Below are 13,804 nucleotides of genomic sequence, written 5' to 3'. Positions count from 1 at the left end.
CCAGCACTTTGGTTTTGCACAAGACTCTAGCATCTGCAGTCTCTTGGGTCTCCATATTGTTGCACCCTGGTGTATAATACAATAAACGCACCTATGTGTAGGAAAAAAACTACAGATGCTGGTTAAAATCGAAGGTAGACACAAAATGCTGGAGTAACTCAGCGGGTCAGGCAGCATCTCGGGAGGGAAGGAATGGGTGACGTTTCGGGACAAGACCCTTCTTCAGACTTCTTCGAAGTCTGAAGAAGGGTCTCGTCCCGAAACATCACCCATTCCTTCTCTCCCGAGATGCTGCCTTGTAAGGGCTAACATTACGAATGCAGCAATGTGGGTTTTATTGCAGGAGTGTAAAAGCTCCAGCTCGGATTATTCCTGGGGCATCCTGTTGTCAGCATGGAAGTGCGGGTTATGGCTGATCCATCTTCTGATATCAGCAACCGGCCTCAAAGCTTTGAAGTGTTAAGAAGAACATCTTGCCATATGGACTGCCCTTTGTTCCCAAGAAAGAAGAGGTCACGATGGACACGGAGGTCCCGAAAGACACGTGAAGATTTATAGGACATTGTAAACTTGTCATATAAGGCAGCGATGGACAAATACTGGCACATGTAGTACAGGGCGGCACGGTAGCGCAGCGGTAGAGTTGCTGCTTTACAGCGAATGCAGCGCCGGAGACTCAGGTTCGATCCTGACTACGGGTGCTGCACTGTACGGAGTTTGTACGTTCTCCCCGTGACCTGCGTGGGTTTTCTCCGAGATCTTCGGTTTCCTCCCACACTCCAAAGACGTACAGGTATGTAGGTTAATTGGCTGGGTAAATGTAAAAATTGTCCCTAGTGGGTGTAGGATAGTGTTAATGTACGGGGATCGCTGGGCGGCACGGACTTGGTGGGCCGAAAAGGCCTGTTTCCGGCTGTATATATATGATATGATATGATATATGTATTTAAGGTATAAAAGGTGTGTAAATGTAAGCTTTCGGAGAGAGAGACTACACTAGCTTCCTGAGTGTTTGTGAACGCTCCGGTATCTAGGCTCTCTCCCGCCTGGGTGAGTAGAATAAAGAGGTTAAACGATTTTGGTTGTCTGACTATTCTGTTAATGGGTTACGAACTACAACAGCCTGACCGGCTGAGTTACTCCAGCATTTTGTGCCCACCAATAAACTCACCTACATCCGCAAAGGTGACTCTTTAGTTCAAACTTCAGCTTTTCAGTGGCATCACCTAACTGCAACAACGCATACAGATAAGATCGTGGCCGCACTTTTGTAAGGCACGTAAAAAGGAATTTTATTCATTGTGAAAATAGTTTTGCTGGTGGACCTGTGCAGTGCACTGATTACATGTTTTTACTACAATTAGTCATTTGCCAGAGTCTACACCCTGTTCGAGCGAAACATTTTATCACAAGCCTCCTGCAGCATGAGCAATAAGCTGGAATCCCAAGTCTTCCGGCCAGTGTAGTCATTCGTAGCGGTGTGCTCTGGCTCCCCTGCCCACCCCTCTCCCCCCTCCAACACAAGACGGAACAGCAATAATCCCACAAGAGGCGCACCATGGAGAGGGCAAACCCAGAGGCATTTGGGATCGTGAGGACGTAGAACAGTGCAGCACAGGACAGGCCCATGGTCTCCCGCCGAACATGTTGCCAAGCGTCTTCCGGGCATGGATTCCAGGAGCCGATTGATTTCCGAAGGTAGACACAAAATGCTGGAGCAACTCAGCGGGACAGGCAGCGTCTGTGGAGAGAAGGAATGGGTTCCTCAGATTGATTTCCAGCTGGTTCCAGGGGTGAGGAAGGCCTAGACGCATCGGGCCAGAGAATCGGGTTTCCTGGCGCTGGTCACCAATTCGGTAAGCGTGTGGGATGTCGTGTCTTCTCCAGAAGAGAGGAGCTGATGTACCGGCATGTGGGGTGGAAGGCAGGCTTGTGTTCACCGCTGATCAAAGACATCCACCGTGACTGCCAACGCCCTCTTAGCTGGACAGCCAACTCCAATCCAGTGACTGAAACAAGGAAGAGAAACAGGTGAGGAACGTGGACATTTTGTTTGTTATTTTTGGCAGTAAACTTTGTGCTTGAAGGTAGACACAAAATGGTGGAGTAACTCAGCGGGTCAGGCAGTATCTCGGGAGAGAAGGAATGGGTGACGTTTCGGGTCGAGACCCTTCTTCGGACTGATGTCAGGAGAGGGGGGGGGGGGCGGGACAAAGAAAGAATGTAGTTGGAGAGAACTTCTTCAAAGATGATATACCTATTCGCAGTGCGAATTCCCCTCAAGGTATGTCAACTTTGAAGAAGTTCTCCACTTCTCTCCATCTGCATTCTTTCGTTGTCCCGCCCCCTCCCCTGACATATGTCCGAAGAAGGGTCTCAACCGGAAACGTCACCCATTCCTTCTCTCCCGAGATGCTGCCTGACCCGCTGAGTTACTCCACCATTTTGTGTCTACCTTCGATTTAAACCAGCATCTGCAGTTCTTTTTCCTAAACTTTGAGCTTGGTCCAGTACTGGAAGCGTGCATTGGGAATATGCAAGAAGGCTTAGATCTATAAATGCCTTTGAGGTCAACCCAAGACATCGCAACTTCTGTTTCCATCAGACATTTGTAGTTCCAGCCCAGCACAGGTTTGGTAAAAGGGAAGAACTATCTGAATCGCAAGAAGGGTCCCGACTTGAAACATCACCAGTCTGAAGAAAGGATCCAACTCCAACCTTCCATCAGTCTGAAGAAGGTTCCCAACCCTAAACGTCACCAGTCTGACGCAGGGACCCGACCCGAAATGTCACCTACCCGTGTTCTCCAGAGAAGCGGCCTGGCCCGCTGTTACTCCAGCACTTTGTGTCTTTTTTTAAAGGTAAAAGCCTTCCTGCATACTCTCAATACACAGTCCCGGTACAGGGTTGCCAACTTCCTCACTCCCAAATACGGGACAAAGGGTGACAAAGGCGGAAGCCATTGGTGGAGCGGGAGCACGTGGCCGTTGGCTGGGTGAGGTCACGTGGGGCGCGGGGCGGTGACGTCACCCCTTGTCCCTTATTTGGGAGTGAGGAAGTTGGCAACCGCTACTAATACGGGACAAGGGCGGTCTACTAATGTAGTCCAAAATACGGGATGTCCCGGCTAATACGGGACAGTTGGCAACCCTAGTAAAAATTTCCTACAGTGCCTCTATTGATCACAGAGGAGCAGTGTGGCCCCACGGATGAGATTTAAATGATGCAAGGGGAAGCCGTTGAAAGTGAACACAAACAAGGGAGGTCCCTGTGACCAATCTCACCTGCAAGGAGTTCTCGCGGTCCTGGATAGTCTCCTGCATGACAGTGAGGAGCTGGCCGCGGTAGGTCTGACTCTCTTCGATCATCAACAACGACTCTTCGCTGAAGGGGAGAACGAGGACAAGCTTTTCACAATCCATCAGCCCAGCACCCACCCTCCCAAACCATCGGCCCCCTTCCGCACGCTTCCCAGAAAGCCCTCCGCCCACACTCTGCTCCACAATCATCGGGACTTCACTTCGTTCCATCCAGGACATTGCACACAGACGCTGCGTGACCAAGGCCAACAACATCATTAAAGACCCCACCCATCTCCATCACGGACTGTTCACCCTGCAGGTACAGCAGCACACGGAGCAGAACAGCCAGCTTCTGCAACAGCTTCTTCCCCCGAGCCATTCACAATAATCCGCCACCATTACTTTATATGCGAGTTACTTATTTATTTTTTTAACCAATTTTTATTATTCGATGTTACGCTGTGAGCTAGATGCAACGGAATTTCGTTCAAATATGCACCCGTTTGGTGTATAGTTTTGAATGACAATAAAGTTATATTCATTCATTCCTAAAGGAGCCTGCTCACGGCTTTTTGTTTAAATCGAAAAATGTATCCAATTATTTATAAACAATATTTACAACGCAATAAAACCAAACAGAACCCACCACCAGAGTACAATACAAACAAACATACCATAAGAAACTATTATACAATCCCTATATTACAATCCCTATCCAGGATGCATCCAAACCCCCGCTGTGCCCAGCGGTCCCGGAGATCCTCCCGGGTGCCCGTGGACAGCGTGCGGTCCCTCTCTAACCCCACCCGGGCACAGACGTAACCCGGGGAAAAGGGGTAGGCAGCTGTCTTGGGCAGAGCCCTCTTCTGCCTGGTGCCGTGACTCTCGGATGGCCAGCTTGGCCAGGCACAGGAGCAACCCAACCCAACCAGGACATCTGAAGAAGAAGGGTCTCGACCCGATTCCTTCCCTCCAGAGATGTTGCCTGACCCGCTGAGTTACTCCAGCATTTTGTGTCTACCTTCGATTGAAACCAGCACCTGCAGTTATTTTCCTGCATAAACTAAACTCAGACAGGCCAGACTGAACCGTGCGCAGTGAGCTCTCGATCCAGGGCCACGTACCCGCTCTTTGGCTTCTCCATGCTGGAGGTGGCGTGTGGCGGGGAGATGGACTGGCTGGGCACGGGCAGGTGGGTGGCACTGATGTTCTCCGGGCTGCCACTGACCGGGCCTCGCACTTTACTCTGGAAAGGAAAGAGAGAGGAAGCTCATGCCGTGCTCCGGCCGTGCTGAAACATCGGCACACGCACACACACACACACGCACACACACACACGCACACACGCACACACACACGCACGCACACACGCACGCACACACACGCACACACACACACGCACACACACACACACAGACACACAGACACACACGCACGCACACACGCACGCACACACACACGCACGCACACACGCACAGACACACACACACACAGACACACACAGACACACACACACACACGCACACACGCACAGACACACGCACGCACACTCGCACACACGCACACACAGACACACACACGCACACACACGCACACACACACACACACACGCACACACGCACACACACACACACACACGCACACGCACACACGCGCACACACGCACACACACACACACACACACAGACACACACACACACACACACACAGAAAGGTAGACGGAAAATGCTGGGGTAACTCGGGTCAGGCAGCATCTCGGGAGAGAAGGAATGGGCGACGTTTCGGGTCGAGACCCTTCTTCAGACTGATGTCAGGGGAGGGGGCGGGACAACGAAAGAATGTAGATGGAGAGAAGAGGAGAACTTCTTCAACGTTGACGTGCCTTGAGGAGAATTCGCACTGCGAATAGGTACGTCAACTTTGAAGAAGTTCTCCTCTTCAACTACATTCTTTCTTTGTCCCGCCCCCCCTCCCCTGACATCAGTCCGAAGAAGGGTCTCGACCCAAAACGTCACCCATTCCTTCTCCCCCGAGATGCTGCCTGACCCGCTGAGTTACTCCAGCATTTTGTGCCTACTTTTGATTTAGACCAGCATCTGCAGTTTTTTTCCTACATAGAAACATAGACAATAGGTGCAGGAGGAGGCCATTCGGCCCTTCTAGCCAGCACCGCCATTCAATATGATCATGGCTGATCATTCACAATCAGTACCCCTGTCCTGCTTTCTCCCCATATCCCTCGATTCCGTTAGCCCTAAGAGCTGAATCTAACTCTCTCTTGAAAACATCCAGTGAATTGGCCTCCACTGCCTTCTGTGGCAGAGAATCCCACAGATTCACAACTCATGAGAGGGGCATCACTAGGTGGGTGTCTGTGGGCAATTCCTCCTGTGCTCCCACTGCCTACGGCCACACCGGTTAAAGACCCCACCCATTTGCATCACGGACTGTTCACCCTGCTGCCCTCCGGTCATAGGTACTGCAGCACACGGAGCAGAACAGCCAGGTTCTGCAATAGCTTCTTCCCCCGAGCCAGCGCGGGTCATCAGGGTAAAGCATCAGGGTAAAGTTAGATGAGGTGGCCACTCGGCCCATCCTGATGTGCCAGGTCATTACTAGCCCACCAAACCTGTTCTTTTTCGTTTTAGTAAAACTCTTGCTCAAGTATTATGTATTAAAGTTGTGAATCTGTGGAATTCTCTGCCTCAGAAGGCAGTGGAGGTCAATTCACTGAATGCATTCAAGAGAGAGATAGATAGAGCTCTTAAGGATAGTGGAATCAGGGGGTATGGGGAGAAGGCAGGAACGGAGTACTGATTGTGGATGATCAGCCATGATTACATCGAAGGGCCGAATGGCCTCCTCCCGCACCTATTGTCTATTGTATTTATCCAGCTCTTTTTAAAAAAGTTAACAGTTTTAGCAACGTTGCCTTCTTCACAAATATCTGCAGATGTGAAATAGGTTGAAGGCGCTGGGATCGGGGCCTGGCCTCAGTCCCAGGGCAACTGGAGCCAGGACTGGCGCTGGTGTGGGTGACCCAGCGACCGGGAACACCAGGGGGAGCGGGACTCACTCCGGGAACATAACCAGACCAGGACCTGCTCCGGCCAGGCCCCAAGTGGTCAGGATGGGGGAACACACATCTAGCCCCCTCACCCTGAACACAGGATCCCCCCAGGGTTGCGTCCTTAGCCCCCTACTGTACTCCCTGTACACACATGACTGTGGGGCCAGGCTCAGCTCAAACTCCATCATCAAGTTTGTTGATGACACTGTGGTGGTGGGCCGGATCTCCAACAACGATGAGAAGGCCTACCGGGAGGAGGTGGCTGATCTGGCACTCTGGTGTCAGGACAATAGCCTCCTCTTGAATGTCACTAAAACTAAGGAGCTGATTGTGGACTTTAGAAGGGCTAAACATCCAAGGACGTACACGCCACTGGAGATAAATGGGTCTATTGTGGATAGGGTGAGCAGTTTTAAATACTTGGGAGTCCGCATCACTGAGGATCTGACGTGGGCAACGCACATTGCCGCACTGGTGGGTAAGGCAAAGCAACGCCTTTACCACCTTAGACAACTGAGGAAATTCAGAGTGTCTCTGAGGATCCTTCATTGCTTCTACTCTGGGGCTGTAGAGAGCATCCTGTCCGGCAACATTACAGTCTGGTTTGGGAACAGCACTGCCCAGGACAGGATGGCCCTGCAGAGTAGTGCGTTTGGCAGAACGCACCATGGGAACTACACTCGCCCCCCTGCAGGACCTATACATCAGGAGGTGCAGATCCAGAGCAAGCAAGATTATGGGGGACCCCAGTAACGGACTGTTCCAGATGCTACGATCAGGCAAACGTCTCCGCTGTCACGCTGTGAAAACAGAGAGGATGAGACGGAGTTTCTTCCCACAGGCCATCAGGACTGTCAACTTTTATAACCCCAGAGACTAAATTTTGTCTTCTCTGTATTAACTTTATTTAGATGCTGTAACTGTAATTCTTTTTTGTGCACAACCCGCAGGCATTGCCACTTTCATTTCACTGCACATCGTGTATGTGTATGTGACAAATAGACTTGACTTGACTTGACAGCACATCCGAGACAGGGAATCCCCCGGCAATGAATCCAGCGGGCGGAATTCCCCCCTGCAGGGAGGGGTGGGGTCTCTGCATGGTGTAGTGAGGGGTGGGGTCTCCACATGGTGTGGTGGGGGGTGGGGTCTCCATGCTGTGGTGTGGGGGGTTGGGGTCTCTGTGCCGCGGGGAGGGGGGGGGGGGTGGGGGTCTCACGCAGGCGATCTTCAGCAGGTGCCAGAGCTCCTTCTGCCGTTTCTCCTGCAGCTTCATCACCAGCTTCTCGTCGTCGTTCATCAGCTGCAGCACCCGTTCCAGCCGCGGCACCAGCTCCATCACCCTCCGCTTGCACGCCAGCGTCTTACTGCAGGGCAACCAAGGGGGCAGGTCAGGGGCAGCTCCCCCCCCGACCCTAACCCCCACACCCAGACCCCCCTCCTCCCCATCCCCCAAACCCACCCCCCACCTCACAGGCCTCTCTCCACCCCCCACACCCAGACCCCGCCCCCTCCCCATCCCCCAAACCCCACACACGGGGACTCCGGGTTTGTACCTGAGGTGGGCGTAGATGTCCTTCACCTTCCTGTCGAAGTGCTGCAGGGTCTGCACGAGGACCCTCACCATCTCCTGGCTGTCCCCACTCGTACGCTGGTCTGCAGTAAACACACAGCGTCAGCCCACAGCCTCCCTGCTCACCCCCCCACCCTGACCCCACCCCACCCTGACCACCCCCACCCTCCCATCCCCCACCCTGACTGCACCCCATCCCCTTCCCACTCCCCACCCTGACCCACTCCCCACACCCCACCCTGACCCACCTCACCCCCCAGCCTGACCTCACCCCACTCTGACCCACCCCCCACACCCCACCCTGACCGCACCCCACCCCCCCCACACTGACCCCACCACCCCCACCCCACCCTGACCCACCCCCCACCCTCCCATCCCCCACCCTGACTGCACCCCATCCCCCTCCCACACCCCACCCTGACCCACACCCCACCCTGACCCACCCCCCACCCTCCCACACCCCACCCTGACCCACCTCACCCCCCAGCCTGACCTCACCCAACCCTGACCCACCCCCATCCTGACCGCACCCCACCCCCATCCCACAACTCTCCCACCACCACCCTGCTCACACCCCACCCTGAAAACCTCAGAGATACAGCGCGGAAACAGGCCCTTCGGCCCACCGAGTCCGTGCCGACCAGCGATCCCCGCACACTGACACTATCCCACACACACTACGGACAATTCACAATTTTATCGAAGACAATTACCCTTCAAACCCACACGTCTTTGGAGTGTCGGAGGAAACCGGAGCACCTGGAGAAAACCCACGCAGGTCACGGGGAGAACGTACAAACTCCGTACAGACAGCACCCGTGGTCAGGATTGAACCGGGGTCTCTGGTGCTGCGAGGCAGCGACTCTACCGCTGTGGCCACGTGCCGCCCACTGACACCCTTCCCGCCCCCGTCCCGCCCGTTAGTTTCAGGAATGACTTTGTGTTCCTACCTCTCGGCCTCTCGCGGAGCTTGCGGTACAGATCCATGGCGGCCTCCTCCCTGAAACAATGTCCCGGCTCCAGTCAGTCACACGAGAGAAGATAAACACAACACACTGGAGTAACTCAGCGGGTCAGGCAGCATCTCTGGGGGGGAAGGAATGGGTGACGTTTCGGGTCGGGACCCTTCTTTGGACTGATGTCGGGATGGGGCAGGACCTTTGTCTCTCACGGACGCTGCCTGATCTGCCGAGCATTTCCAGGAGGGGAAGGGAGGAGTGGAACGGGAGGGGAGGAGAGGAAAGGGAAGGGGAAGGGGAGGGGGAGGAGAGGAGCAGGGAGGGGAGGGCAAGACGGGGGGAGGTGGAGGAGGGGAGGGGAGGGGGTGGGGGAGGGGAGGGGGAGGGGAGGGGGAGGGGGAGGGGGAGGGGGTGATCCGGCGGGCAGTATCCGGGGGAGAGCACGGACACTTACTGCACCTCCATTGCCTCCCCTGTCGCCAGGCCGAGGGGCTCCGCTGCAGGTCGACCAGGTCCGTCTGCAGCGCCATCGACTGCTCGTCTAGACCGCCGACGTCACCCGTCTGCGGGGGAGTGGGGGGCAGGAAAGGGGGGAGTAGGAAGGGGAAAGGGGGGTAAGTGAGGGGGAGTCGGGGGGAGTGGGAGAGGGTTTCACTCCAGCTGTGCTCCCTCAACGGCCCAGACCCTCAGCAGAGCGGCATCACACTGTCCATCCCCCCCCCCCCCCATGGCCCCAAACCCACCGACCCCCCATCGAACCCCAACCCCCCCCTCGACCCACAACACCAACCCCCTCCCCCGACCACAATCCTCCCCGACCCGACCCTTCCCTGACCCCAACCATCCCCGACCCAAACCCACCCCCAACCCCCCTCGACCCCACGACACCAACCCCCCTCCCCCGACCCCAACCCCCCCCCGACCCCAACCCCCCCTCGACCCCACGACACCAACCCCCCTCCCCCGACCCGACCCTTCCCTGACCCCAACCGTCCCCAACCCAAACCCACCCCCAACCCTCCCTCGACCCGACACCAACCCCCCGACCCCCGACCCCAACCCCCCCCCCTGACCCCAACCCCCCCTCGACCCCACGACACCAACCCCCCTCCCCCGACCCCAACCCGCCCCGAACCCCAACCCACCCCCTGACCCCACGACACCAACCCCCCCGACCCCCCGGCCAAACACTGGTGACGGTCCCTTCCCCCCGGGTGGGGAGGGGACTAACAGAGTGGGTGGGGGGGGGGGTACAGGGTAAATTGTGTGTGGGGGGTGGGATAGGGGGCGACGGGGGGAGGGGAGTAAGATGGGAGAGGGAGGGGATACACAGAGTGGGTGGGGGGGCAGGAGTGCGGAGGGAGAGGGGACAGAGAGGGAGTGGTGAGGGCCAGGGGGGAACAGGTGGAGTAGGTGGGGGGGAGGGGAGGAGGAGACAGACAGAGGGGAAGGGGGACGGACATAGAGGGGGAATAGGGGGGACAGATGCAGGGGGTAAGGGAAGGGGTCAGACAGGCTGAGTAGGTGGGGGGGAGGAGGGGGGGAGGGGGAGGGTGGGACACGCTGACTGGGTGGGGGGGAGGAGGGGGGAGGGGGAGGGTGGGACACGCTGAGTGGGTGGGGGGGGAGGAGGGGGGGGAGGGGGAGGGTGGGACACGCTGAGTGGGTGGGGGGAGGAGGGGGGGCAGGCTGAGTGGGTGGGGGGAGGAGGGGGGGCAGGGCTGAGTGGGTGGGGGAGGAGGGGGGGCAGGCTGAGTGGGTGGGGGGGAGGAGGGGGGGGGCAGGGCTGAGTGGGTGGGGGGAGGAGGGGGGGCAGGCTGAGTGGGTGGGGGGAGGAGGGGGGGGCAGGCTGAGTGGGTGGGGGGAGGAGGGGGGGCAGGCTGAGTGGGTGGGGGGAGGAGGGGGGGGCAGGCTGAGTGGGTGGGGGGAGGAGGGGGGGCAGGTTCACAGACCACTCACCCTTCCACAGCCTTCTGCTTTCATCTGCATTTCATTCCAGCAGCAATCATTTTTTCTGAGGCTGGAATACACCAGTGACCAGTCAGCGTCAAGACAAACGAACCTCCGCTCCCAGCACCTGTTCCACATCCCTCAGTCCCTGCCCTGCCCGGCCATGCGAACATCGAAAAGCCACTTAAACACCATTATCATAACTGCCTCCCCCACCTCCTGACAGCACACTCCCGGCACCCACTACCCTCTCTGTAAACAGAATCACATAGACAATAGGTGCAGGAGGAGGCCATTTGGCCCTTCGAACCAGCACTGCCATTCAATGCGATCATGGCTGATCATTCTCAATCAGTACCCCATTCCTGCCTTCTCCCCATACCCCCTGACTCCGCTATCCTTAAGAGCTCTATCCAGCTCTCTCTTGAATGGATTGAGAAATGGCCTCCACTGCCCTCTGAGGCAGAGAATTCCACAGATTCACAACTCTCTGACTGAATACTAGACCACGTGGACCCGTTGGGCCCAAACCTCTCCTGCAATGGTGCAGCACCCTCTCCTCCTCTCCTCCCCCCCTCCTCCTACCTCCTCACCCCCCCTCTCCCTCCCCCTCCCCCTTCCCCCGATTCCATCCCCCTCAACCCCCCTTATCCTCCATACCTCCCCCCTCTCTCCCTCCCCCTCCATCCCCTTCCCACCCGACTCCATCCCCCTCAACCCCCCTATCCTCCCTCCCTCCCTCCCCACCCCCTCCCTCTCTCCACCCTCCCTCCCTGGGAGATAGATTTAAACTTTAATGTGTGAGTAACTTTAAAAATATAACACCGATTTCAATGAAACATCTTCCATTCGCACCAAAGGGACGACGGTGAGTAAGGTGGGCCTAACATTGCCGCGCGATCGTGTGCCGTTTTGGCTGTAGTTCAGGAACAAACAAACAAACAAACGAGAGTTGTAGTATATAGATGTCACTGAAACTCTCATCTTGTGTGTTTGTTCCTGAAATACAGCCGCGACGGTTCACCGATGGCGCGACGGTTCACGATGCCACGACGGTTCACGATGGCGCGAAAAATTTGAGGCCGGCCTCACTCACCGCTGGCCTGTGGTTCAAATGGTTCGAGGGAAGGGGAAGGGAAGCTCAAAGGGGACCGTGTGGGGGAGGGGGTGGGAGAACAAGGGGAGCCCTGGTGCGGGGGGGGGGGTTGTAACTTTGTAAGTGCCCTTTATGCGGCAACTATTTGTATACCTTGGGTGTGCAAGCAAAGAATTTCACTTGTCACACGTGACAATAAATATTCAATTCAAGGCGCCAATCTACTCATTGGGTGGATGGACTGTACCCGTGGTTAATCCCCCCTTCGCCCACAGCCCGCAGGTGGAGTTGTGGCACGTGCCCGCGCCCGCGCTGGCTTGCCGTGGACCGTGCCGGTCTGCGCGGGTACTCACTGATCCCGAAGGCCATCTGCTCGCTGTACTTCTCCAGGTCGATCTGGATGCTGACGCGGAAGAAGTCCAGCTTGGCCTTGAGCTGCTGGCACATGGACATCATGGTGGTCTTCAGCTTGGACAGCGTGCTGTTGTAGCGCAGCAGGCTCATCCTGGGGACACACAGCGCAGTGAGCCACGGCCCGCTCCTCACCGGGCTCTGGCATCCCACAGATACGCAGCAAGGGAACAGGCCCTTCAGCCCATCCAGCCGTGCCAACCGCAGCCCCCCACTCTCACAATGGCCAATTAACCATCCGCCAGACAGCGGTCACGGTGGTGCAGCGGTAGAGTTGCCGCCTTACAGCGAATGCAACGCCGGAGACCCGGGTTCCATCCCGACTACGGGTGCTGTCTGTACGGAGTTTGTACGTTCTCCCCGTGACCTGCGTGGGTTTCTCCGAGATCTTCGGTTTCCTCCCACACTCCAAAGACGTGCAGGTTTGTAGGTTAATTGGCTGGGCAAATGTAAAAGGTGTCCCTAGTGTGTGTAGGATGGTGTTAATGTGCAGGGATCGCTGGTCGGCGCGGACCCGGTGGGCCGAAGGGCCTGTTTCAGGCTGTATCTCTAAACTAAACTAAACAGACTGAAGAACAGCTTCTTCCCAACAACCATTAGACTCTGGAGCACTCGTTTAGTTTTAAATTTAGAGATGCTGTGCGGAACCATTCCGAGTCTGCTCCGACCAGCGATCCCCCACACGCTTAATACTTCCTACACTCACTAGGGACAATTTTTACATTTGCCCAGCCAATTAACCTACAAACCTGCACGTCTTTGGAGTGTGGGAGAAAACCGAAGATCCCGGAGAAAACCCACGCAGGTCACGGGGAGAACGTGCAAACTCCGCACAGGCAGTCGGATGGAACCCGGGTCTCTGGCGCTGTAAGTGCTGTAAGGCAGCAACTCTACCACTGTGTCACCCCCGATACAACACAAACCACAGCGCTCGGCCCACCAAGTGCTTCGGTGATGATCATGTATCTCCCTCTCACTCCCCAACTTTGAAAGTCCATCGAGTTTGTTAATCAGGTGCTGCCTTTTATTGAAACATAGAAACTAGGTGCAGGAGTAGGCCATTCGGCCCTTCGAGCCTGTACGCACCGCCATTCAATATGATCATGGCTGATCATCCAGCTCAGTAGCCTGTACCTGCCTTCTCTCCATACCCCCTGATCCCTTTAGCCACAAGGGCCACATCTAACTCCCTCTTAAATATAGCCAATGAACTGGCCTCAACTACCTTCTGTGGCAGAGAATTCCACAGACTCACCACTCTCTGTGTGAAGAAATGTTTTCTCATCTCGGTCCTAAAAGACTTCCCCCTTATCCTTAAGCTGTGACCCCTGGTTCTGGACTCCCCCAACATCGGGAACAATCTTCCCGTATCTAGCCTCTCCAACCCCTTAAGAATTTTATATGTTTGAATAAGATCCCCCCTCAGTCTTCTAAATTCCAGCG

General features: G+C 56.0%; 1 protein-coding gene across 1 annotated transcript; it reads right to left on the bottom strand.

The window, feature by feature from the left end:
• Positions 1 to 1,280: 1,280 nt before the first annotated feature.
• On the bottom strand, positions 1,281 to 12,453 carry LOC144610321 (inhibitor of nuclear factor kappa-B kinase subunit beta-like). Its single transcript, XM_078428932.1, has 9 exons — positions 12,304 to 12,453; positions 10,864 to 10,924; positions 9,359 to 9,467; positions 8,896 to 8,945; positions 7,929 to 8,028; positions 7,592 to 7,739; positions 4,427 to 4,548; positions 3,285 to 3,384; positions 1,281 to 2,009 (listed from the first exon to the last, which is right to left on the bottom strand). Exons 3-9 carry the CDS (start codon positions 9,367 to 9,369, stop codon positions 1,980 to 1,982), a joined length of 561 nt encoding a protein of 186 aa, XP_078285058.1. The 5' UTR covers positions 9,370 to 9,467; positions 10,864 to 10,924; positions 12,304 to 12,453; the 3' UTR covers positions 1,281 to 1,979.
• Between the last annotated feature and the right edge of the window lie 1,351 nt (positions 12,454 to 13,804).

Source organism: Rhinoraja longicauda, chromosome 36, assembly GCF_053455715.1.
Source record: "Rhinoraja longicauda isolate Sanriku21f chromosome 36, sRhiLon1.1, whole genome shotgun sequence".
NCBI lineage: Eukaryota > Metazoa > Chordata > Chondrichthyes > Rajiformes > Arhynchobatidae > Rhinoraja > Rhinoraja longicauda.
The sequence above is the reverse complement of the archived record's forward strand: the minus strand, read 5'-3'. Positions and strand labels throughout refer to the sequence as shown.

What these genes read in the sequence shown, in the direction of transcription:
- LOC144610321 (XM_078428932.1), bottom strand. An exon ending in GCTCCGCGAGAGGCCGAGAG is followed by an intron (nt 8,029 to 8,895) that starts GTAGGAACACAA and finishes TGTTTACTGCAG; the next exon opens with ACCAGCGTACGAGTGGGGAC. An exon ending in ACCTGCTGAAGATCGCCTGC is followed by an intron (nt 4,549 to 7,591) that starts GTGAGACCCCCA and finishes TTTCCTTTCCAG; the next exon opens with AGTAAAGTGCGAGGCCCGGT.